The sequence below is a fragment of the Myxocyprinus asiaticus genome, chromosome 38 (genome assembly GCF_019703515.2).
Source record: "Myxocyprinus asiaticus isolate MX2 ecotype Aquarium Trade chromosome 38, UBuf_Myxa_2, whole genome shotgun sequence".
Taxonomy (NCBI): domain Eukaryota; kingdom Metazoa; phylum Chordata; class Actinopteri; order Cypriniformes; family Catostomidae; genus Myxocyprinus; species Myxocyprinus asiaticus.
In genome coordinates, this window is record NC_059381.1 from 20,851,016 (window position 1) to 20,877,741 (window position 26,726).

At 38.6% G+C, this 26,726-nt stretch overlaps 2 protein-coding genes, 1 long non-coding RNA gene and 1 pseudogene across 4 annotated transcripts; 2 read left to right on the forward strand and 2 right to left on the reverse strand.

Moving 5' to 3' along the window:
* LOC127428848 (inactive C-alpha-formylglycine-generating enzyme 2-like) overlaps positions 1-20,858 on the forward strand; it is a 28,739-nt pseudogene extending 7,881 nt beyond the window's left edge.
* Positions 5,129-7,140, forward strand: LOC127428850 (uncharacterized). The gene is made up of 2 exons (XR_007895194.1): positions 5,129-5,698; positions 6,510-7,140. It is a non-coding gene; the product is annotated as an uncharacterized LOC127428850 (long non-coding RNA).
* Positions 6,532-12,485, reverse strand: LOC127428849 (transmembrane protein 179B-like). The gene is made up of 5 exons (XM_051677487.1): positions 12,325-12,485; positions 11,416-11,612; positions 10,827-10,964; positions 10,504-10,582; positions 6,532-9,485 (listed from the first exon to the last, which is right to left on the reverse strand). Exons 1-5 carry the CDS (start codon positions 12,427-12,429, stop codon positions 9,333-9,335), a joined length of 672 nt encoding a protein of 223 aa, XP_051533447.1. The 5' UTR covers positions 12,430-12,485; the 3' UTR covers positions 6,532-9,332.
* Positions 20,617-25,954, reverse strand: LOC127428847 (phosphorylase b kinase gamma catalytic chain, skeletal muscle/heart isoform-like). Of its 2 annotated transcripts, XM_051677485.1 has the most exons (10): positions 25,687-25,954; positions 25,275-25,395; positions 24,925-25,103; positions 24,659-24,713; positions 23,623-23,688; positions 22,468-22,631; positions 22,235-22,325; positions 21,733-21,886; positions 21,463-21,588; positions 20,617-21,381 (listed from the first exon to the last, which is right to left on the reverse strand). In XM_051677485.1, exons 2-10 carry the CDS (start codon positions 25,355-25,357, stop codon positions 21,115-21,117), a joined length of 1,185 nt encoding a protein of 394 aa, XP_051533445.1. In that variant the 5' UTR covers positions 25,358-25,395; positions 25,687-25,954; the 3' UTR covers positions 20,617-21,114. The 2 variants fall into 2 exon arrangements, with proteins under 2 accessions (XP_051533445.1, XP_051533446.1); XM_051677486.1 differs by lacking the exon at positions 25,687-25,954 and having other exon boundaries at positions 25,227-25,369.
* Positions 25,955-26,726: the final 772 nt, after the last annotated feature.

Genomic DNA, 26,726 nt, shown 5'->3' on the forward strand with positions numbered 1-26,726 from the left:
TAGTTTGTGCACATGGTAATATAGGCTTCAAGTTCACTGCAGGCCCTAATAGATTCTATCTCTCCCATGCCAGTTTGCTCTCTTGTCCTTGTAAAAGGCACAATTAAACTCCTGCCAAGAGAAGCACAGCCTCCATACCACGCTTGGGCTGCAGCCTGCTTTTAGTGCTGTAGTTTCTCACAGCAAGGGCATTGCACGTACTATTAGCTGATTTATGTGTGTCTGTGTGTGTGTGTTGTGTTAGAGAAGAGACAGCACATAAAATGACAGACCGAGGATGGTAGGAAGAAATATTTTTTATTGCACCCTTTTTTTGCAGAGAATCCAGTCATTTTGTGCTGTAACTGTTTGTGTTTTCATATGTCCGTTTTTTTTTCTCCATCCCACAGTAGTCTGGAATCGGTTCATCTTTGCCCATATGGCCACAATATCTTAAGCCACCACTGGGGTCAGACAAGGCAGTAGAGATCCATATGCATTTACTCGAGATTATGCACTCAGTGAGGTCTAAAAGCTTCTAGACTTCCCTTCCAAAGTCATACAGAGCATTTTAAAAGGAGTCATGGTTTGGGTTACGAGCAGCCAGGAAATGTATTCAGCCCTCAGGAGAATGATCTATTACTGAGTTCTGTCTGCTGCATGTCGGAGTGAATTTAGCGGCCTGTGCTGCACCCAGTTGTGCATGTTCTAATACAAAGAAGATATACTTGTTCTTTGAATCATCTAAAATATGTAAAATGTTTTGATTTTCCCTGAACTGATTTGTACTCTTTCCTTTTCCTTCTTTCCCTGCTCCTCCTATCTCTCTACCATTCTCCCCTCTGCTTTCTTTTGGCTCTGACATCTATCTTCTACTGCACCAAATGTGCATCTGAACCATACTGTCCAACACCATCCCAACTCCTGAACCCTGCCCCATTTAATTTCCTTTCCATCTGGACATCAATGCTGCCATCTCCGATATTCCATCTACATTACCACCTAAATCTACACCCCTCCCCCTTTCCGCCTACAGCAGCGTCCCCTCAAGCAGTCCCTTAGCGGCTCACTGTGCCGAGAGTCCCATTGGAAGTGCCTGCTACTCACCTTGCTCATGTATGGCTGCTTTGGCACACTAGGCTGGTGCTCCCTGTACCGCATCACCGTAATGGCGTCTGATTTCAATGGAGACCGAGCCCGACTCTACCATGACAGCCCATGTTCCAATGGGTACGTATACATCCCTGTGGCCTTCCTGGCTATGCTCTACATAGTCTACTTGGTAGAGTGCTGGCACTGTTACTCTAAAACAGCTAACCTTGCCAAGGTGGAAATCAGCGATGTGTACGACAGGATACAGCGGCTGCAGCAGGCCACACCTTGCATCTGGTGGAAGGCCATCAGCTACCACTATGTACGACGTACAAGACAGGTTACACGTTACCGGAATGGAGATGCCTACACCACCACACAGGTGTATCATGAAAGGGTTAATACGCACGCCACAAGCTCTGAGTTTGATTACTCACACCTTGGAGTCAAAGATGTTTCCAAAGAGCTGCAGGGCCTATTGGAACATCCCGTCACACGCTTGCGTTTCACCAAGTGCTTCAGCTTTGCCAGTGCCCGTGCTGAGACTGCCTACCTCACACAGAGAGCACGCTTCTTCGGTGACAACGAGGGTTTGGATGACTACATGGAGGCACGGGAAGGTATGCATCTCAAAAATGTGGACTTTCAGGAACACATGCTGGCATTTCCCGACCCATCATGGCCACCCTGGTACACACGACGCTGGGTGTACTGGCTTGCCTCTGCGTTTTTGCTGTCGTGGCCTCTTCGCGTGATTGCGGAGTACCGCACGGCTTATGTCCACTACCATGTTGAAAAACTGTTTGGCGAGAATGAGGATGCAAATGACAATGATAATACAGAAACTGGGAACTACTGTACAGGCTTTGAGCACGGCACTGGGGGTCCCACCCTGCGTGTCATATCACGGGTCAACACAGTGGATATGACTGAACTGGAATGGCACATTCGCTGTAACCAGCAGATGGTGCCTAGCTACTCTGAGGCCTTGCTTATGGATTTGGAAATGAATACAAACACGCCATTGTCTGTCGCAATGGCAGCACATATGCGACGCAATTCCAGCTACTTCCTTCAGAGCTGCCCTAGGTGCCGGAGGTCGACAAGCAGCTCCTCGCTCCCATCCTGGGTTAGGGGGAATGTGGCCACAGGGACAAACTCATTCCCTATTCGGCCTGGAGGTAGGCTGTCTCTTAGTCGCAGTGGTTTCTCACTTGGGCGTTTACATACCACAAGAAACCGCCATCCTTGTCTTTTTCATTCAAGAAGCCTTGTGGGAGGGATGGCCAGCAGGATGGAAGAGGGAGGTGGAGGTTTCCTTGGTCTTGGGTTCAGAGTGCCAGATGAGGAAAGGAGAGGTGTATTGGAGAGTGAGGATCTAGAAGATGAGGACGTAGAGGAGAGAGGCCAGGAACAGGTGGATGAGAGAGAGAATGGAGATATTAGGGAGGATGAGAGAGACAGGCCGCCCACCTACCAGGATGCTCTGTACTTTCCAGTGTTGATCATTCACGGGGAAGAGAGCTGTCATGGGGGGCATGGTATTGACACAGGCTAAAAGAACTGATATAATATAAAGAAAATAATGTATGCAGTGGCTTTTATGAAGTAGAGAACAGTTGACATATGAGGGCAGAACAGACTGAGAACAGACATATTATGGATTAGACATAAGATGGGGAAAATGCACAAGTTATGAACCTGAAAGATTGTCAATGTGTAACACTGAAATCCAGCTAATTTGTTAATGAATGTGTAACATGGTCATGTCATATCCATGTCGATTGCTCTGACTTGATACAAACTGACCCTAATTATACAGCATGTGTAGTAAATACCTAGTAGAAAAATCTAATAGGCATGGAACATCAGTGTCCTATAGAAATTTTAATGTCCAATTCTTGAAATCTCTGTCAAATCCTGTCCATAACAAACAGAGTTAATTGTGTCCATCTTTTGGCCATGGGAGTAATGTAGTTTACATGATAAGCTGGGTGTCTGCAACCTACTTCTTAGGTCTGCAGCTTTTGGGACTGAACATTTAAGTGAAAGCCCATGCTTGCACAGTGCACAATACACACAGAATCTTATGGATAAAGAGACTGTGGAATGAGGCTTAGATATAAACTGTATTTCCTAAAGTAGACAAATTAGAAAGCAGGAAGATTGAAATCTTAGATTGTTGCTGAATACTTTATAGAAAAGATAGAGCAGACAAAAACAAAACCAAATGGTTCTCAGGGGGAAAAGTTTGTTTGTTTGTTTATTTGTTTTTGTAAAAATTATAATAATTAAAGGGGGATGGTAATAATTAATACGATGTGAATGTAGTAGGCTTGTGAATTGTAATACCTCACTGTTTGTCACTGTGCTTTAATCCACTGTCCTGGGTAATGACTTCTTTTTATCTCTTGATCTTTTTAATTGCCTGGTATAAGCACGGTGCTTATGACTTCACTTATGTCTGCCTTAGGGGTTTATAATGTCAGCCTCAAGTCTACTGCAGCCAACTAAGAGTAGATCTGTTCAGCAGCAGCTTACTTTCCTTTTGTATTCCTTTTTATTCCTCTGCACACAAGAATGATTGAAGAGGAGTACACCCATCCATCTATAGGTCTTCTCATGCATTCTTCCTTAGGCTGTTAGAATATTTAAAATATGGGCTTAAGCCTGTTTAAAATTGATAAAAGTATTGCAAATAGAAGAAATAGACAACACAAGATACATAGTAAAACAATCCACTGTCCCATGTAGTCACATCAGTAACATGCAAATAATTGCCTAGAAAAGTAAGCAAACAAACATAAATAATAGGTGCATAGATCAGCACAAGCACAAAGCACCACCCACGTCACAAACAGTGCAGGGACTGATGTGGAAAAAAGGCTGTCCTTTTAATAGACAGCCTTGATGACACTGAAGGAACGAATGTAAAACAGCTTTGCACATGGAAAGGATGTTATTTAAAAAATAAACCTGGTGGCAAAGGTCAAGTCCAAAGCACACACCGAGAGCATAGCTGTATTGTTTGTAGGATTTCTACTAATCAAATGCTACTATTTCAAGCACTAACATAACTCAGTGATGAGGAAATTGGGTCATGACCATGAGGCTCTTAATAAAGTCAAACCATTAACAAATGTTCAGTGACTGTTGCTTTATTCTTTTTATTTTTAAAGTCACTAAAGTTATTTTCTAACTTGGAGCAAAGTCTTTTTAGCAAGGTATTCCACTGGCAGCCATCTTTGGAACGCTCTCGGGCATGTAAACAAGCGGAATACAAGTGCAGCTGCTATCTACTTGAATGGGGAAAGACCGAAATCTCTGGTCAAGATTACAATCAAAGAACATACTTCAAACTAGCAGTAAAATTTGACAACACTGGAATCATAAATTGTGCTTCTTTACCTCAGCTTACACTAAAAACCCAATTTTCTCGGCTTCTTGAGTTGACTGACAGGCTGTGTCTGTATCTAAAAGGTGATTGGCTCTTTTACTTTAAGGCAGGACTTCCTTTCTACATCAATTGACTGTTAGGTGTTCCAATTTCCCCCATTCATTTTAATAGAAGTGGCCCATCCCTGCTAAATACTCTGAGCTTGAAGGCACAAACAAACAATATGAATGAGTTATGACTGAAATCGAGTCTCTTAACAGTGAGACTATTTGTAATCCACATTTGGGTCGGTCAGCAATCAAACTTTGAAGCCAATGTTTCTCAGTTGTAATGTTGCTGTAGTTACTGCATTTCACCTTTGTTGGGTAGGATACTATTGTGCAACTATTTACTTATTACACAGGCTGGGTTTTGTGGCCTTTATTCAATATTAATGCATGCAGTCATAGCATATGCAAGTACGAGTGCTTTTATGATTTCTTTATATTTCTCTGACTTGAAGGGACCTTGACTTTGCTTCATTTGACTTTGAATCGTCCTGAAAGTAGATAAATTAATAATGCTCTGAAATGCTGGATTTAGTGTCTGTAACACTAGGCTAATGATCAGAGTTTTTTTTTTAGGATTGGATCAATGCAGACAGGAAGCACTTGGCAAATTGGCAAACACCTGCACTCTTAGTGGAGAAATGAATCTCAGTGTTTTAGATATTTCTAATTTTGCATTTGCTAAGGAGTTTTCAGTTCCTTTGTTCTGTAATTATTGTGGGTTAACAAATATCAAAAGCATCATACATGACCAAACCCCAAACCCACCACTTTGCTACAGGCTCATTCACTTGAGATTGCCCAATGGCTCTACCTAGTGGTGGTTTTCCACAGTGAAGCCTTGGTTAAAATACTTATGAGGAAAATAATTCTAAATATAAAATGTTTTAAAAGGCACAGTTATGACAGAAAAATTGTCTAATGTTTTGATTGATCGCACCTATTGATTGGAACCTATTTCTTAATCGCGTTCAATGCCAGGAACCTACAGGGAATTCATACTGTTGAGGAATCCCCTCCTCTCCCTCCCTCTGTTCATAATCTGGGTTTAAAGGACAGAGAAGTAAGTAGCCTCACTGCTGATGAGAAATATAATATAGAAAGGGAGAGAGAGCCAATTGGAACATTACTTGTGTCTGTGCGGTGGATATAAAAAGGACACACTAGTCTGCTTTTTAAGTCGGTAAGTCAAACATCTAACCCATGCATTCACTTCACAAACATTCAATCATTTACAACATTGAGCAATACACTACTGAGTACATTATACTATTAAACTACACGAATTAGACTTTAAATATGGACATAGCCAGATGACCATTTTATATCCTGGTACAGTAAACTAATTGCAAGACACAGAGAATCCTGTTACTAATAGAAGCTTATTAGTCATCCTCTTCCAATCAGCATTGCATTCCACAACCATTGCTATCTTTAGAAATACAATGGTTGCTTTAATTTAATTTACTGTTGAATATACCCTTCTTTTTATTTTAGTCTTAATACAGAAGGGAAATGATAGTGTTTGTAATGAAGAAAGGCGCTGAGGTAAGCTTTTCAGTAAGTAGCTTGTTACACTTGAGCCTGATGATTCAGACTAGTGCTGCCATCAGAGATTTAGGTCACAAGAGACTACAGAGCATGTTGTCCTAGTGACAGTAATAAGAACACAACCACACTTTCAAATACTTATTTACTGCTAAATCTCTGCATTCCACCTAAACGTGTCTAAGAATTCTGTAAAATCAGAATAACTTTTTTAAATTGCTGTAATGTAATTTTTATACACGTTTAGGCATGTAAGTTTATATACAAATGTTTCCTGGCAATTAGATTTATTGAAAAATGCTTTGCATACGTGTAAAATGAGTTCAATGAAGATTCAGCTGGTCTATGGTCAATTCAGCAGTGTAAAATTTTATGAGACTTTATGGCAAACTATCTTTCTGATATCCTGCATCTTTTATGCTACACCAACCAATATGACTGCATAGAGCGGCTGTGAATTGGAGAGCCACAGGATGTCAAAGGACCAGCTGGACTCGATGGTGAATCATGCTGAGCACTTGCTCTCACAGGCCATTCAGCTGCACACTCATTGTCAGGAGGAGAGTGTCCAATTGGCTGCTCTAGCTCAGCAGCTGAGAAATGAAGGCCAGAGTCTACATGAGCAAAGTGCTGTGCTTCAACAGGACATGGCTGGGATGTACAAGTCGTTTGAAGCTTTGATGGACACCAAGGTGGCGTTTGAAGCCAAAGAGAGGCAGGCCCGTAAACTCAGCAAGCAACTTTGAGTCAAGGGGATTAAATGGATGGGATTAAATGATTGCCTGTATTTAGAGCCATCAGAATTCAGTGAATAGGTAAATGACAGGATAAAACATTTTCAGTTAAAGATGTATTCTGTACAATAATTTAAACTGATCTGGTGTTTTCTTTTAATCCTCTAATTTCTCCACAACATTTGTACAAGACAAGTATAAGCGAACAAATATAACTTTCATTATTCACAATTTTGCAAGAAACAATAAAATAAACCCTTCACATACAGTATAGTTGTTATATTTAGATGTTAAATGTTACCAATATGAATAGAACCCTTTTGGGGGGGGGGGGGATTATAAAGGACTATGTGTAACAGTTCTGACTACTACAGTCAATTTGTAATAATAGAATGACATATTACTTAACAACTCAAGGGAGGTTAATTGTTCACATTTTACTTGTGTAGAAGAAAAAGCAGATCAATAAAATACAAAGAAATTAAAAAGAAATGTGATAATCACAAATATTGCTTTAACCCTTGTGCTGTGTTCCTAATTGGTTACCACTCCTTGTTTTATCGGGTCAAAATGAACGACCCATTTAAATGGTTTATGAATCTCACAATCCATTTATTGTCATTAAATATTGCATTAGATCTTTTTTCCAACTTGATTTCTAATAACTAGAAAAGTTTTTGTACCTCTTTTTGGAATTTATTGACAATAGGCCTGCACACATGCACATATGTGCTCATTTAATGGTTGGACAGGCTCCTGAACAACAACAAAAAATTTCTCACTTCTAACCAGGAACACCACAGGTTTGTGTGTATGTGCACATGTCCAAGCACACACACACCCACACCCACACCCACGCGCCCTTTGGATTCCCAGGCAACCTCTGAACCTTTGCTGCATTGGTAAAATCATACAAAATTTCAGAGCTTGCTTAGAAATCCATAGTGTGTGTGGGTGTGTGTGTATGAGTGTGTACACATGTCCGAGGACTTTATGTATGCAAGTACACATACACATATGTGCTCATCAGATGGATGGACAGGCTCCTGAACACCATGTTTTTCTTTTTTTGTAGCCCCAATCATTCATTTCCAATGGCCGGTAAACACGACAGGTGTAACAAAGTGAAATAAAACCAATAAAATGTAAAGAAAATTTTCAAATCAAAATATTTTGTGTGTGCTTTCAGATACCATATGTGAACAAAGTAATTTATTTATAAAAATGTATTCCAATTGGATTAAGTAAAAAAAATTAAAAAAAAAAAAATTACTGAAACATAACATGGTTACAAAAAATTATTGTCAGTAGGATGACAGTAGAATATTTCCTTATCCTGGTGTTTCATATTTATTATACACTGATCAGCCACAACATTAAAACCACCTGCCTAATATTGTGTAGGTCCCCCTCGTGCCGCTAAAACAGCACCAACCCGCATCTCAGAATGCTATTCTGAGATTATATTCTTCTCACCACAATTGTACAGAGTGGTTATCTGAGTTACTGTAGACTTTATCAGTTCGAACCAGTCTGGCCATTCTCTGTTGACCTCTCTCATCAACAAGGCATTTCCGTCCACATAACTGCCCCTCGCTGGATGGTTTTTGTTTTTGGCACCATAAATTATAGAGACTGTTGTGCGTGAAAATCCCAAGAGATCAGCAGTTACAGAAATGCTCAAACCAGCCCGTCTGGCACCAACAATCATGCCACAGTCCAAATCACTGTGATCACATTTTTCCCCATTCTGATGGTTGATGTGAACATTAACTGAAGCAGTCTACGGTAACTGTACAATTGTGATAAGAAGAATATCATCTCAGAATGCTATTCTGAGATGCGGGTTGGCGCTGTTTTGGCGGCACTATGGGTCCCTACACAATATTAGGCAGATGGTTTTAATGTTGTGGCTGATCGGTGTATATTCATTGATATGGTTTTGAATAGGGCTGAGTCAAACAAACATATATCGATATATCGCAATACTTTGTCACTATATTCTATCAATACTTTAGAACCATGTATCAATATTTATATTCTGCTATTTGTGCTATAATATAATATACATTGATATTCAGCATTAGCTAAAAAAGAGAATTTCTTTCACACTGTATGTAAGCAAAATGGACATTATAACTGAAATATACCCAAATTAATTGGAATTGAAAGCTTGTGAATCGGAATTGGATCGAATCATATTATGATTTTGTGATATATTGCGATATATTGAATTGTAACGTGTTTCGCAATACCTATCTTATACTGAGGTGGTTTGCGATACCTAGCCTTACACATCTGTTGAATTTTGTGTATGCCTACATTATTGCACCCATCATACATTAATATCCTGTTTATGTGAATAACTATGATTGTCCTTTGGAATAAACTTGACAAGGAGAAACATTCAGGTGTTGCAACAAAAAATACCCCTAAGAATGATTGGTGCTGCTTGTGATCTATGTGAATGTTCTGTATACTGAAAGTACTGTCGCATGATAACTTGCTCATGTGATGGTGATCTCTGGAGATTTACTAAGCGCGGGAAGGTCGATGGAGGAAGGGCTCTGTCTCAGCACGGCTCCACTCATCATCACCCCAAACCTTCAACCGTGAGTTCTGGCGTCTCTGTATGACAATCACTGCTGTAATTAACGCCCAGAAAAAGAAGCTCACCCACAAAGACCTCTGTGAAGAAGGATAACCAGATCAGATATATTTCTGTTTAGTGCAATAAAATAATATATACTGATGAGGTGTGTATGAATAAAATTATTTATTTTCTTAAAGGGATAGTTCACCCAAAAATGAAAATTTTCTCATCATTTACTCACCCTCATGCCATCCCAGATGTGTGACTTTCTTTCTTCTGCTGAACACAAATGAAGATATCTCAGCTATGTAGGTACATGCAATGCAAGTGAATGGTGGCAAGAACTCTGAAGGTCCAAAAAGTACATAAACTCTAAATCTCCACTTTCACATTCTTCTTCTTTTGTTTTTGACAATTCGCATTCTGAGGGGAGGATAATTTATAGTAAAAATGGACTTATGGAATATTGATCTGTCCTCACCTACACCTAGCATTTTGCTTCTGAGGATATGGATTAAACCACTGGAGTCTGATGGATTACTTTTATGCTGCCTTTATGTACTTTTTGGAGCTTCAAAGGTCTGGTCACCATTCACTTGCATTGTATGGACCTACAGAGCTGAAATATTCTTCTACAAATCTTCATTTGTGTTCTGCAGAAGAAAGAAAGTCATACACATCTGGCATGGCATGAATGTGAGTAAATGATGAGAGAATTTGCATTTTTGGGTGAACTATCCCTTAAGTAATTTGTATGTATTTTTTGCTATTCGGACATGATTTATTTATTCTTGCCACTGGAAATGTCCAACTGAGAAAGTATAAGTCATAATTGATTGGTAATATGATCTCAACATGGCGACCACCTAAAGAGTGCCATATGTAAAATAAATTAGCTTGTATAGGACATGACTCTTATGTGAGTGTACATAATTTTAAACATATTTGTCAAAGTGCATCATTTATTTCTTTAGATGTAAAATTGTTTTACTTGGAAAAATTACTTGCACCTCTAAGAAACACAAGAGGAGCTCTAATGCTGCCTCAGTTTCATTCTCAAAAGGCTATACAATATCAAGTTCTGGGACAAGTATCATTTAGTAAAATACTAACCTCAGTACTGTGCAGTCCTGTGTAGAACTGATTTCCAGTGTAGGGATGGGCCCATGTCTTATTCTCTGCATCTTCACAACTAAACCAAGAAAAAATATGTCTGGCAATGCATTTTTCAACTTTCACTTAACATTACCTCTGAAACAGCAGCTGAGAACAATCTTTTTGCATAAGGAACCACTCGGTTGGCCCTTCAGTAGAGTTTTAATATGACTGTATATCCTGTGATCTTCCTTATTTTTATGTATTTGGTATACAGTTCTTAGAGACACTTACCAAAAGATCACAGAACAACTTTCAAAGAAGAAAGGAGATGAAATCACCTGGTAGTGGAGGGAACATTGTGAAGGACAGAGAAACACAAGCTGTCCCTTCCAATCTTGAGAATACATCCAGATACCAAGAGAAAAAATAGAAGAAGCCCACAAACTCCTAAAGACGCGTTGAAAGAAACAGTCCCCCTAAAGCATATACAAGCAAACATTTCCAGATGCAGAGAGAAGAGCAAAAATGTCAGTATGATCCACTGAATGCTATCAGAGTTTAATTCCCATTGCAGTTGCAGTATAATAGCATTATAACAGCTACTTTAAAGGGATAGTTACACCAGAATGGATATTCTTTCATCATTTCTTCACATTTATGTTGTTCCAAATCCATTCCAAACGCAAAAGGAGATTTCAGGCAGAATGATAGCTTTCTTTTTTCCATACAAAGAAAGTGAATGGTGACTAAAATATGGCTATTATTCTGCCTAAAATCTCCATAGAAGAAATCAAGTCATACAGGTTTGGAACAACAAGAAGGTGAGTAAATGATGACAGAATTTTCCTTTTGGAACGAACTATCCCTTTAAGAGTTTATACTGTTAGTCTAGCTCTCTTTCTTTAGAACAGAGAAGTCAACATTCACCTTCTCACGTCCTCATCTACACAGCTGGAATAGATCCAGTAGAGAATATGGGAAAAGCAGTAAATAGCCATGCACACAGCGATGGCTGACACAAAATAGCAGACAGAGGGAGAAGTGGAGCCCTCCACTGTGAGAGTCTCGCTGGATTCATTGTAGAGAACACTGCCATAAAGGATGCATTGTCCATCAAAGTGGCCCTAAAAAGACAAACAATTAATAATTACCATATTTGTACATGAGAAATATAAACATAAGTAAATGTTCATTTTTTATGCAGCATTTTCTGCTTTTTTTTAAAAAAAGGGTCAGCAAGTAACATCTAACTAGGCATCATTTCCTTAGTGTAAAGAATGTAACATGATCTTTCGCCAAATATGAACAGGATTCACATCTCTCTCACACACATGGATCTGCACACTTGCAGAAATTTGAGAGTGCTGTGTTAGTGTGTTTTCTGTCCCTGTATCATATGACTCTAATAAGCTATAATGTGGTACGAGAGGCTGGCTTATCACATGGTAATGAAATTCTAAAACAAAGAGGTTTGCCAGATCCAAGATGAAACAACAGCATAAGTTCTTACAGACATATAAATATATCTATGTATATATTCAAATATATATTTGAAGGTTATTTAAACATCAATCCATCTGTAAAAAAAAAATAAAAATAAAAAAAAGCAAGAAAATAATTTGACCAATTTAATAAACACACTGACATGTCGCAGGTTGTTAAATCTTAATATCTTCTCCACACAGAGAGACCAACTTTTAGTAAATCACAGTTCTCAAGGGAGCTTGATAATGTTCTTTGTTAGTTTCTCAACTTAAAAAAAAAAAAAAAAGATTTCAATGTGTTGTTGCATGCAAATAAGCACCGATTAAACATTGTGGAAATTATTAGTGTTACCTGAGTGAGTGTCAGCCAGGCGGCAGCGATAACCCCACAGATGAAACAGCCAGCATAAAGGACAAGCTCCAAAACTAGCAGCCAGGGTAGTCCCATCATGAACATGCTCTCACAGAGTCAAGCAGTCGAATGCCTCATTCATATGCTCTTCAAATTAATGTGGCAACGTGGATGGTGTCTAAAGCAGATCTTGTCCTCCAAACAATGTTGCCTTTCATTATAATTAATTGACAATTGGGCAAGAGAATTTCATAACATTGCTATTAGATATACTAAAAGACCGCATTGAGGTCAAGCTCAGACAAAACATTTAACCGGAGCATATGGAATGCCATTAAGGTCATAAAAATGCTGCCTCTTGGCCTAATTTCAAGATGTTTTGAATATTGAACTTACCTGCTATGGATGTGTTACATGCATCTTTCTCAGAATAAGAAACCTCTAACTTTATTATATGAATCACACATCTTATAATAATAAAAGACGTGGGGCTCTATTTTTGTGAGTGCGCAAAGCACAGTGCTACACACAAACGTGCACTACGTCTTATTCATTTTTCGCGAGAGCGATAATTCTAAGCGCAATTTTCTGTAGGTGTATGCATGCAAACTGTGGTGTATTTTATGGTAATGAAGTGGCACAAAGCGCAATTTGCTTTTTCCCTGAGAAATAGGTCTTTGCCCTAAGACGTTTCAATACCACGTCTGTTTTCAAGTCGAAATTCAGTTCCTACATTTGCAGTTTGGAGATTTCACTAGCAGGTGGTAATAAAGTCCATGTCCAAACTCTGAAAATATAGTGGAACATAAAATTATATCCATGACGATCACTGTCGACATTTTATGAAACAAAACTTTATGAGATTTGTGATAAACTATCTTTAGGTCATGGTTTATTTTTCAATTATTATTATTATTATGTTTATATTTACAGTCGTATTTAAGATTTAATTAGTATTTGTATTTTACCACCTGTTGTCGTTGAGCCGGTGGAAGAAGTTGGAGAGAGTAACATGTATGTATTTGGTATGATTTATTTGACCACTTCGTTATTTTAATTATATTTTCGTCTTGTTTGAAGTGTAATTTAAAGTTTTGGTTAGGGTTAGGGAATTTTTTGTTTCATGTTTTCGTGTTTCAATAAATGAATTTAAGTTTTCAAAATCAAAATCGACCGGTAGAAGTGAAGTACGTGCTGATACAATCACTGATAATACTAGCCATGATTGTGTCAGGAAATGAAAATGATTAATAATACTTACATACTCTATAATTTAACAGAGCCTTCATCCAAATTCCGATAAGAACCACATTTTCCACGATAAAAGGAGCTGTGTCACTGTCATAGAAATATGCCTGACATTCAACATTTGTTAATGCACACACACAAAAAAATTATATTCTTCTTATTCATTGCATTCAGTCCATTACACTATCAACTTCTAATGAATGCACTGTCTTTGTTTATATCGCTGGTGCTTGACAGGGAATGGTCAATATAATATGACGCAAACGGTGCCAGAAAAGAACCTCTGAATTAAATAGCACTTGACTCAGCCCATTAGTGTGTTGCGCGTGATTTCGCCAATAGGCTACCACTTGCACCTAGACACAGGGGTGTTAAGTAATTGAGTAAAAATACTTAAGTACTATTTTGGGGGATTTAAACAGAATACTTGTACTTTTACTTAATTACATTTCCAAAGAAAAAAATAGTACTTTTAAACTTGAAAAGTACTCGTTACATTTTTGCAGATCATTTTCTTTCGTCTTACTGGAGTGAAGCCGCCTTTTCACTGCATTTGACAAATGACAGATTGATAAATGACAGAGTGTCGCTCGGTGGTTGTTTGGAGATCCGACCATCTGCAGAGGCAGAATTACAGATCTGATTTGAGCTTCGGATGCATTCAAATATTTGTGCGACTAGACCATATGTGACGGCACTACTGAATGTGATCTACTCTGTTTTAGAAATACATTGCTAGCTTCTGCATACCTGTTAAGAGGAAATTATTAATTGTTTTGCCACTATATTGTCATGCTATGATACTTTTATCCAAAGTCTTGAAATCAAGTCTTTCTCCAGACCAAGAGGTGGCGATAAACACTTTTCTACAAGCTTTAGCGACGGCGTAGAGTAAAACTAAATCACTTTAGTTAAAGCAGAGCCCTTCTATCAAATGTTTGCCGACAAAATTAGCAACAACAAACTAAATGCGTAAGGCGAGGAGACAAGAGGCCGTTTTTTTTAATGGATATCTATGGAGGAGATGTTTCAGTGGGCTAAATAAACTGCTTTTGTGAGGAAACAGTTCATCATTTAATTAATTGACCGCTTATCCGTCAATCTTCAACGTGTTTTACACAAAACGATAATTTTGGAATGAACTATGTGTGGAGTTTACTACGATAAAATTGCAGTTTTATAAGAGAAGCCTCGGAAAAGTTTACGACAGGTAGTTGTCAGTTTACAGCTCTCCCCATATATTTGTATGGTATCCGCAAATGGTGACTTACTGTCGTAACACACTAGGTGACACACTTTCCTATGGTAAAAACATAGATATACATACAAACGCGGAGGTTATAATCTCTATAATAGAATCTCTGGTAACATGTTGTTATGAATATTCATCGACTGCATTCAAGTGACTTTAGAAGAAGTGTAACGTTTAGTAATGTTAAGCGTTTGATGATTCAGAGTCAGACCCTGGACGAGATTCACTTGTCATTATATATATCACAATGATCTTATGGGAGATCTTATACCTTTTATTCTTATGGATCACGTCGTGTGCAACAGGTAAATACACTGATCAGCCACAACATTAAAACCACCTGCCTAATATCGTGTAGGTCCCCTTTGTGCCGCCAAAACAGCTCTGTCCGGTCGAGGCATGGACTCCACAAGACCTCTGAAGGTGTCCTATGGTATCTGGCACCAAGACGTTAGCAGCAGATCCTTTAACTCCTGTAAGTTGCGAGGTGGGGCCTTCATGGATCGGATTTGTTGGTCCAGCACATCCCATAGATGCTCAATCTGAGATCTGGTGAATTTGGAGGGCAAGTCAACACCTTGAACTCTTTGTCATGTTCCACAAACCATTCATGACCAATTTTTGCAGTGTGGCAGGGCGCATTATCCTGCTGAATGAGGCCACTGCCGTCAGGGAATACCGTTGCCATGAAGGGGTGTACATGGTCTGCAACAATCTTTAGGTAGGTGGTACGTGTCAAAGTAACATCCACATGAATGCCAGGACACAAGGTTCCCAGCAGAACATTGCCCAGAGCATCACACTGCCTCTGCCGGCCTGCTTTCTTCCCATGGTGCGTCCTGCTGCCATCTCTTCCCCAGGTAAACGATGCACACACACCCGGCCGGTCACATGATCTAAAAGAAAATGTGCTTCGTTAGACCAGGCCACCTTCTTCCATTGCTCCATGGTCCAGTTCTGATGCTCACGTGCCCATTGTAGGCACTTTCGGCGGTACACAGGGGTCAGCATGGGCACTCTGACCTTTCTGTGGCTACACAGCCCCATATGCAGCAAGCTGCGATGCACTGTGCGTTCTGACACCTTTCTATCATGGCCAGCATTAAGTTTTTCAGCAGTTTGTGCTGCAGTAGCTCTTATGTGGGATCGGACCAGATGGGCTAGCCTTCGCTCCCCATGCGCATCAATGAGCCTTGGGCGCCCATGACCCTGTCGCCGGTTCACCAGTTGTCCTTCCTTGGACCACTTTTGGTAGGTACTAACCACTGCATACCAGGAACACCACATAAGACCTGCCGTTTTGTAGATGCTCTGACCCAGTCGTCTAGCCATCACAATTTGGCCATTGTCAAAGTCGCTCAGATCCTTACGCTTGCCCATTTTTCCTGCTTCCAACACATGAAATTCAAGAACTGACTGTTCACTTGCTGCCTAATATATCCCACCCCTTGACAGGTGCTATTGTAATGAGATGATCAATGTTATTCACTTTACCTGTTAGTGGTTTTAATGTGTGGCTGATCAGTGTATATTAAGCCAAATAAACCAGTATATTAATTAGTATTGCGTTACACTACTTTAAAAACATAACATGAATTGCAAAAAAAAAAAAAAAAAACACCATGGCAACCCTGAGTTTATGCCAAAATAACATAGTATGCAACCATTACTGTTGCGAAACCACTGCCATCAAAATAAATAAATGTAACAGAATAAAAGGATAATCAAATTATTATATCTTTACAGTGTATGCACAATTATTTTAGTATTTTGTCTGTAACTTTGGCTTACCATGGAAGCCTAAATCTTTGTAAGGTCATGTCTAGTTTGGAGAAATAACAAATGTTTTTTTGTTTTTTTAGTTGATGACATGGTGTTTATCCCTGGTGGGAGAATAACGATGGGAACTAGTGCTGCTGACGGGAGAGACGGGGAATCACCAACACGAGCTGTCACTGTCCAACCTTTTAAGATGGACAAATATCCTGTTACTAACTCCGACTTCAGGTACTTGTCATTGTTACAGAAGACAGTGGTTGTGTCTCCAAACCTAGTAAGCAACCCACCTACACAACATTTTTCAGAACACACCTATGACGCCCTAAAATGCTGTCTAGGTAGACATCTCACTTTGTGTTGAAACAGTCAACTTGGGGGGGGAATCTTGTCCTCCTACCGCTTGTGTGTTCTGACTCTACTGATGCAACTGCCTCTGTTTTTCCAGGGAATTTGTCCGACTGCAGAAATATAAAACAGAGGCTGAAACGTTCGGTTGGAGTTTTGTCTTCCAGGATTTTGTGTCTGATGAGCTGAAAAGCAAGGTCACTCAGAAGACTGAGGTATGAACCCAAAGTAGGCACATAAAGCATCAAAATGTATAATATATTTTGATGCTTAATGGAGCATAAAGCATCAAAACTTAATGACTAATCTAATCTTTTACATTTGTTTACAAACCAGAACACCAATTCTATCAAACATATTTAAATGGTAATTGCTAACTACTAAATAGCTAACTACTCCCTATTATCCTGTATTTGTCTACCTCTATTCTATTTAAAATAACCACTTTCTTCTTTCCTAGTCTGCTCCTTGGTGGTTACCAGTCGAGAAGGTGTTCTGGAGACAGGTAACATAGTTAATACCTTATATGCATGTCATATACAGGGCCTTACATTATGATTTATGCAAGAAACTATCAAATCTAATTGCTGATGTAAATTTAACAAGCAATGTTAATGTAATAGAGCTGTAATAGAGGTTTTTTTTAGTATGTATGGAATACATATTCATCAAGTCTTGATGTGTGCAGCCAGCAGGACCTGGCTCTGGTATCAAGGACAGGCTGGAGTTCCCTGTGGTGCAGGTCAGCTGGAATGATGCACAAGCCTACTGTCAGTGGAAGAAGAAAAGGCTGCCAACTGAGGACGAGTGGGAAATGGCTGCATGTGGAGGTCTTAAAGGTAAACCAAAAAAGCCATATCCCTCTTAGCATCTGAAAAATCTGCTTCATTATTTGTGTTTTCAGTATCATTCACTTTACTGTTTTTCATTATTTTAAATAGCCTTTATAGCCTGTACATGTGTATTTTAGGCAGGACATTCCCATGGGGCAACAAGTTCTTGCTGAACCGCATTAACCTGTGGCAGGTCAGTTGAGGAATGTGCTTATACATAATGTGAAGGAGAATGTATGTTTTTACTTAAAAACAGTCAGTGTTTAAAGCTCTTAGAATTGCTATGTAAGTATTTGTAGTACTCAAATTGTTGGTGAACACTTTGTTTGAAGGGCCCATTTCCAGATGGGGACACAGCTGAAGATGGCTATCATGGCGTAGCTCCTGTAACTGCCTATCCTCCACAAAATAGCTATTGTATGTAATAACACACTCCATATGTCTGATTAAGGCTGGTTTGGTTTAAAATGATAGGCTGTATGAGAACAGTGGAAAAGTTTGCATGTTCAGAGATTATACAGTCAAATACTAGTCATATATTTAATCAATAAGATATAGGATATAACAATTCAGTGACAAAGGCACCTGGTGAAAAAAATGACAAAAAAACATCTCACAGTACCCTTTAACTGCATCCCAAGTTCAATACAAGTTAAGCTAAATCGACAGCATTTGTGGCATAATGTTGATTTCCACAAAAAAATAATTTTGACTCGTCCCTCCTTTAAAAAAAAAAAGAAGCAAAATCGAGGTTACAATGGTGCACTTACAATGGTAGTGAATGGGGCCAATTTTTGGAGGTTGTAAAGGCAGTAATGTGAAGCTTATTATTTAGTAAAAGCACACATTAATTCTTCTTAAAACTTATGCAACATTTTAGCTGTAAATTTGTTTAAATTGTCATTTTATGTAAATTTTTGGGGTTGCAGGGTTTACAGCGTTATGTCATCATGGCAACTATAGACCAATCCCAGTGTTCACAAACATTGCAGTACATACAGAGTAAGTGGTGGCAGAAAGCCTGTAAACTGTTGTATTAGATTTGACAGAATAGACAGCTAGCGCTAGCTAGCTCCTCTAAATATCGCTAAAAGATAATATAGATAAAGTTAGCCTTCAGGTTCAAAGCTAGCTAGGTTTGGGAACATTATAGCTATTAACACAGCTAGATATAATCATCGATTAAACAAAAGTATGACACACAGCCATCATAAATACGGAAATATTCTTAGCTATACTATTATTATAATTATATGAGTTACAGTAATAACATACCTGTAATAAAATATTTGCTGGAAAGCCATGAGTTGGAAATGGTCTCTTCAGTCCAGTCAGCTCTGTTGACGGAATTGGAAAAGTGAAGCTGTCGGTTTTTGCCATTGCATTTTTTGACAGCCAACTGCGCAGCATGGCATTTCATTTAGCCTAACCAAACAATTTAAATGTAACAGCTAACTTTTTGAGGACTGTTGGGTCAGCTAACTACAGGTTTGGATTACTGTTGCCTGTCCTTTTGCCACCACTTCCATGTGTGACGTAGGCATTGACATTGCCAAAGTATTGGTCTATACTGTACTTTTGAAATTCTAAGTATTTTAATGTTTACGAATTGGCCTCAATTCACTTCCATTGTAAGTGCCTCGCTGTATCCCAGATTTGTGCTTTTTTCAAAGGAGGGAAGAGTCGAAATGAACTTTTGTGGTAATCAACATTATGCAACAAAGCTGTCGATTGAGCTTAACTTGTATTGAACCTAGAATATACCTATAAATCTGTTTTAAATCCTTTAAAATAATCTAACTCTTTAACTTTTGCTCTGAATTGAGAGAATGATATCCCACCTTGTTCAAGAACTATATGATATGCTGGGTAATGTCTGGGAGTGGACCTCCTCATGTTTTCCTGGTGCTCAGACCCAGTATGCCCTGCGTGGTGCATCCTGGATTGACACAGTCGATGGTTCAGCCGATCATAGAGCTTGTGTCACTACTAGGTCAGTCATACTTCATCCTGCTTTCTCTACATATATGCTAGAGTACACTTATGTTGCATTATATATAATCAGATGTGTTTGCTAAGTAGTGTTTACTGTTTGTTAATTCATATTATTCAAATGAAAATGTATTTCAGTTTTTCATTATTCTATTCCTTTTCGTAGCAGTTTCTTTTAACCTCAAGAGGGTTGATCAACTCTTGCTGCTGCTGTTGTCGAAATCAATGTATATTTTATGATGAATACAAATAAATGTGTGTTTTATTTTGTGTAGGATGGGAAACACACCAGACTCTGCCTCTGATAACCTGGGCTTCCGCTGTGCTTTGAGTTCAAATGCAAAGCAGGAGACAAGCAAAACAAGAACCGAGCTGTAGGAGCCAAATGTTCAATGACTTGCTAATGCCAGTTTATGAAATTAATTCTACATTTCTCTTGTGGAGACATGAACTTTGGGAATTCAGTGTTATATTTAGTTTTTTACACAAAATACTGCCATATTAAAATCTTAACAACCTTAATAATCTTATAATTGTATTTAGTTTATCATGTTGTCTTCAGTAAATTTAATTGTACTGGATGATACAAAGGCATACATTGTAAATAGTTTATTCACTGTCCGTTTTTACTTGTTAGCATTTAAAAGCCAAAACAAGACTCCTGAAAATAATTCTAAATAATTTTATTTTCATCTCACTATATAATAGAATAAAATAAGGTGGCTTGACATGCTATCATATAGCAGTGCACTCTTTAAAAAAAAAAAAAAAAAGGTTATTTGGGGTTCTATATAGAGCTAGGGTTCTTTACTCATCTCCGAAGAACTTGTTGTGCCAAAAAGGTTCACCAAGTTTTGTACTTGTTTATTAGTCTTACTTATGCTTAAGATTTTTACATATATTTTTATATATACATAATATTACTACTAATTAGAGTTTTAGCTTATTATTATTACAAACTTGTACATTGTTTCATTCTTATAACTATTGCAATATGAATTGTGTTATTGCTTGTGTTATTGTAAATGCAGACTTTTAAAAATGCTTAACTTTACTAAATAAAACCTAAATGTGTTTTTATATCATTTAATTTGTTTTCTAGTGATTTGGTATATTTACATAAACAATTTAATGTTATGATTCCACATTTGGATCCCCTAAAAAGTTCTATATAGAACCTTTTAGGGGTTCCAAATATGAAGTGAGTGTTAGAACCCTTTTGGTTTCTACACAAACTTTTCTTCTAAGAGTGTAGTCACTGCGGCACACTTTTGGAACCTTATCAACATGGCCTTGAGGTAAATTGTGTAGCAGACAGATCTGGTAGTAATTGATGTGCTTTCACCAAGTCCTAAGTGACATGTCCATCTCTTCAGCTGCAACAGAGAGTAGAATCACTTTTGGAGTGTTCTCGAATAAGGCTGCTCTGTTCTGAGTTTGCCCTTTCTTCACCCAGTGGCCGTAGATCTTAAAGGCGCAAGCATCAATCATCTTGCGTAGAGGTTTGATGGCGTAAGGGTCGCTGCGGATCACCTCCTTGGTGACTGGTTTGGCATGGCGATAGTTGCAGTAAATCCGCATGGCAGCAAGTACAGTCATACAAATAACCTGCAGGAGTTTGTGAATTATGGATCAGAAAGAGTGTAGAAACTTGAAATTGATATTTTCTAAGAGAAGTCAGCTCCTTACCTTGAACTTTCTGTAAGGGCTGAAATGGCGGACCTCTTCAACCACGTATTGTTGGAAGAACGGGTGATTGAGGGCTTCTGTGGCTGTATAACGACTTTGTGGGTCCACTACTAGTAACCTGGAAATCTACTAGGAGGAAAACAAGGTCACACTGGAGAGACATTTTCACATCGGATTTTAGCAAAACTACTTTGAAACTGTTAGTTTGGCAAACAAACAGTACCATGCCTTATTAAAACAACATAAAACCAATGACTGACTGAAACACACCAAGTCTTTGACAGTGTCAGAGCGGTCGTCCCACTCTGGAGAACTGAAGACATATTTCCCTGCGAGAATCATTCGCAGCATTAGCATTTGTTTCCTGTGCCAGAAAGGTGGAGAGCCAGCCAGAAGAGTGTACAAGATCACTCCAGTGCTCCAACTACACCAGATCAGACAGATAGATTTAATACAAAGACTTCTCTTAACCATCAGCAACCATCTTTAAAGGTGGGATACTGCAAATTAGCGCGTTAAATTTAAATTTTTAATAAATTCATAGTTATCACCCGTTTATTTATTAATTCTTAACAATCGTATCAACTCACTGGCGACCACCCGGAACACACTAGCACCATAGCATTGAGTTTCTCATGAACAAGCACCGCTCACATTTTATCTAGGACATCTAGGACACTAGTTTTAGGGGTATATTTTATGCTGAATGCTCTAAATAATCATTCACAAAGACTGATGTTGATGGCACATACTGTATATTTCATTTGCTTACAGGTCAACAGCAGTCCCATAGCCAACATGGTTGGGATCCATGGAGCACTCGATGATTTCAGGGGCCAAGTAACCTGGTGTTCCACAAACCTCTAGAGTAAAACAGAGAGCACATGCGAATTGTGTAGCAATATATGGCCTTCAAAACCATGTTATTTCAGTACAACATGTGCAGTCTGTCCTTGCATGTGATGTCTCTTCTAGAGCAGGGGGTAGTCTTTCATCAGAACTCACCATTCAACTTTTGTCCCGACGCAATCTGAACTGAAAAGCCAAAGTCAGTGAGTTTGATGTTCATGTCATCATCCAGCAAGATGTTCTCTGGTTTCAGGTCCCGATGGACAATGTTGTGGGCATGAAGATACTCAACCACTTCCAAAAGAGCTCGCATGATCTTCCTATCAAAGAATGAAAGCGAAATGAGTGCCAAAAATCAATATCTTCTTTCTTAAGTTAACATAGTAGCTTTGAATGAAGTTGCTATATAAAATTAATTAAACTCATTAACTTAACTTTGAGGCCAGTGTTACTCTAAACTGTAATATTGGAGCATTAGTTAAATGGTCATGTACACTCACTGAGCACTTTATTAGGAACACCTGTACGCCTACTTATTCATGCAATTATCAAATCAGCCAATCGCATGGCAGCAGTGCAGTGCATAAAATCATGCAGATATGTGCCAGGAACTTCAATTAATGTTCACATCATCAGAATGGGGGAAAAATGTGATCTCAGTGATTTCGACCGTGGCATGATTATTGGTGCCAGACGGGCTGGTTTGAGTATTTCTGTAACTGCTGATCTCCTGAGATTTTCACACACAACAGTGTCTAGAGTTTACTCAGAATGGTACCAAAAACAAAACACATCCAGTGAGCCACAGTTCTGCGGACAGAAATGCCTTGTGGATGAGAGAGGTCAACGGAGAATGGCCAGACTGATTTGGGCTGATAGAAAGGCAACGGTAACTCAGATAACCACTCTGTACAATTGTAGTGAGCAGAATAGCATCTCAGAATGAACAACATGTCGAACCTTGAGGTGTATGGGCTACAACAGCAGAAGACCATGTCAGAGATTGTTTTTGGACCATAATGTTTCTAATAAAGTGCACAGTGAGTGTACCATAATAACAATCAAATCTAATGTATGTGTGGATTCAGAGTGCTGCATTCAGAAGAGTGGCAGCATGCCATGACCTAAGTTCAAACTCATCTGAACTCACAATGCTCTGTTTCTGTTGGCAACAGCTAAACATGCATCTGATTACATAATCCCCTCTTGAGGACAGGGTATGTATTAACTTCAGAATCGCTCCTTTGCACATTTACAGACAATTATGAGCAGTTCAGAACTGATGTCAGACTTATTCAAGGGAGAGCTGACCGTGTCTCTTTCTCACTTAAGGTGACTTTTTCTGTGAGGTAATCAAAGAGTTCTCCTCTCCTCATCCTGTTAAAAGAATAGACATGTATAAACATTTTTATCGTGAAAAGACAGTAATATCTTTTGAAAACTAATGAAACAAAAGCAATACCAATCAGTTGGGTTGGTGACATTTGAAGAACACCGTTCTGCACATTAATAACACTACAAGTGGCTGGACAAAGAGCAATTGGATAGAAATAAAATATAGGGAGAGAATAATGAATGGAGGAGATTTGAAGTGTGTTTGCCTGCATGTTTGTATTGAGTGTAGCCGTACTTTGGCAGTGACCTTCCCATCTTCGCACTGAACTCTTTTGACTGCATTTAGAATAGCCAATCTCCTATCCGTATGCTGTGGACCAACAGATAGTTCTCAATGGGGAACATTTAAAAATTTGAGTATAGTAAATAGGAAGCAAACTTGCAAGCAGTTTAGATTCTTGGTATTGAGCCCCTACTCAAGATAAGAAAGAGAAAACTAGACTTTTCCATTTTTGGAAGGCATGTAAATGATGCTTGCCTATGCAAAAGTCGCCACCACAACTCTAGAGTTGTAGGTTGCCAGGGCATTTGTATTCAGTTGCTAAGATGTTGTGGGTGGTTGCCAGGAGGTTGCCCAATTGAAAAGAGCCCGCCTCTAAGTCTCTAGGTATGGCTTAGGTCCTTCCATCAATGTATGTCTATGGGATGTTTTGCATGTTTTATCATCCACCAGGGGAAAAGAGTGCAACTCTTTTCAACAAGCCACAAAATTTAGGGTTTCATTCACATCTGTAGCACAAACAGTGCAGGACGAGTTACTTATTGAAGTTTAATACTTAGGGTTAGGGGTTAGTTCAAATCCCTGACCCTAAGTACAGTATGAGAAATAGTAATAGCAATAGGGATAGTTGCCTAACAATAGTGAGGCACAGGAATAATAACTGAGGCAGAGACTGCACTTAAAAATGGGTCATGAGATTTGAATACAGTGAAAAGAAGAGGCCATACTTACAGATCAAATACCAAAAAGTAGAAGGCATTTGATTCAAAACAATCCTTCAGTTGAACTGTGAGGGAGAAAAGAAATAATCTGAAGGGTTTTGTTGTTGCAAAACCATAATAATCTGGCTTAATAATCAGCATTGAATCTTATAATTGAAAATACAGTTAATACAAGAAATTTCATTTCTTAAAATATGTTAATTTGCTATGCCATAGAACCTTTACATTTTATTTGTTATACTTGGGAACCTTCACATTGGCATTGGACAACCATACTTATGTTCTTTTGTCCAGACACTTTTTGAAGAATGTCAATCTCCTTTACAGTGGCCTGCTGGATTTCTTGTATCTCTTGGGGTGTCATTTTGTCTGATGGTGTGATGTCTATGACCTTTACAGCATATTCCTGGCCACTACGTTTGTCCACACATCGTCGGACTACACTGCTCACACCTCTGAAAGAGAGGACATGAATAAGGATTTCAGTACAGCTGGGAACAAAAAATAATTGTGTTAAGGACTTAATTTTCATTGTTGCTTGTTTCGTAGTTAGCTTATTTTAAATGATGTACACTCACTTTCTCAAAGACAAATTTCTCTACACCACACCAAGATGTGAAACCAACCTTCCTAAGATCTCCTTAGGTTCATATTTGTCATAAAATTCCTGACCACCAACCAAGTCAGGGTTTTCCTCCGCTTTTGTCATTCTGAAGAATCAGATATCCTTGGCTGTATTTCAAATTCCTTAAAATACATTTAAAAATAAAAGGAAGGCAAGTTTTAGACACAAATACATACAGACAAATGTATATACTAGGCTGAATATTGTCATGGGTCAAACATGTTGAGAACTAAACATACAATACTTATTAGTTGTTGCATGTATTGTTCTTTGATACATGACAATTTGTAATAATGTTGTTTTTGTAATTTGTAATTTGGTTTCTGTTAAATTACCACAAGGGAACTTAACATAATTTATTCCTTAGTTAACTACCTTAGCCTCAACATGCCTTCTTTATTTTACTCACTTACCTTAATGTAGCAGTTTGTCCTTTAGTCTTTATAGCTCCAGTGGCAGTCCCTGCACTTTTGCTCAAGCATACCATACGTCAGTCTCTCAGTTGCTAACGTACAAACACTAACGTAAACAAAACGTTTCAGAAGGTTGTACTGTTTTCCTGCTTTTTCTTTGTACAGTTTTGGTGGTTTACCAGCATTAGGTCCAGAAGCTTTGGCTATAAATAGACTGGCTGTTATTTGAGAAAGGGTGTAGGCATAGCCAAATGGAACAGCGTGTGCCCATGTGTTTAGACTGACCCGATAATTTTAATGACGTTACATCAGGGGTGATTCTAGGATTTCACTCTAATGGTGCTCAGCCCCCAAATGACACTAAAAGATGTGCACATTTAATAAATATACTCTGTTGCATTTATGGTGTTTTGTTTTTTATACTGTGTTTAGATCATTCAACCTATCTAGCTAATATTCATTTATGGTCATTTTCTATAATAAACATATATAAACTTATAAAAATAACCAAATCTGCTTCAAGAATATAGACAAACCATACACCGATTAGCCACAACATTAAAACCACCTGCCTAATATTGTATAGGTCCCCACGTGCCGCCAAAACTGCACCAACCCACATCTCAGAATAGCATTCTGAGAATCTATTCTTCTCACCACAATTGTACAGAGCGGTTATCTGAGTTACTGTAGACTTTGTCAGTTCTAACCATTCTAGCCATTCTCTGTTGACCTCTCTTATCAACAAGGCATTTCCGTCCACAGAACTGCCCCTCACTGGATGATTGTTGTTTGTGGCACCATTCTGAAACAAAAACAACAAAAAAAAAAACACAAAAAAAAAAACAGCCTGTCTGGCAACAACAATCATCCATGCGATTATCTAATCAGCCAATTGTGTGGCAGCAGTGCAGATATGGGTCAGGAGATTCAGTTAAAGTTCACATCAACTATCAGAATGGAGAAAAAATTTGATCTCAGTGATTTGGAGAGTGGCATGATTGTTGCTGCCAGATGGGCTGGTTTGAGTATTTATGTAA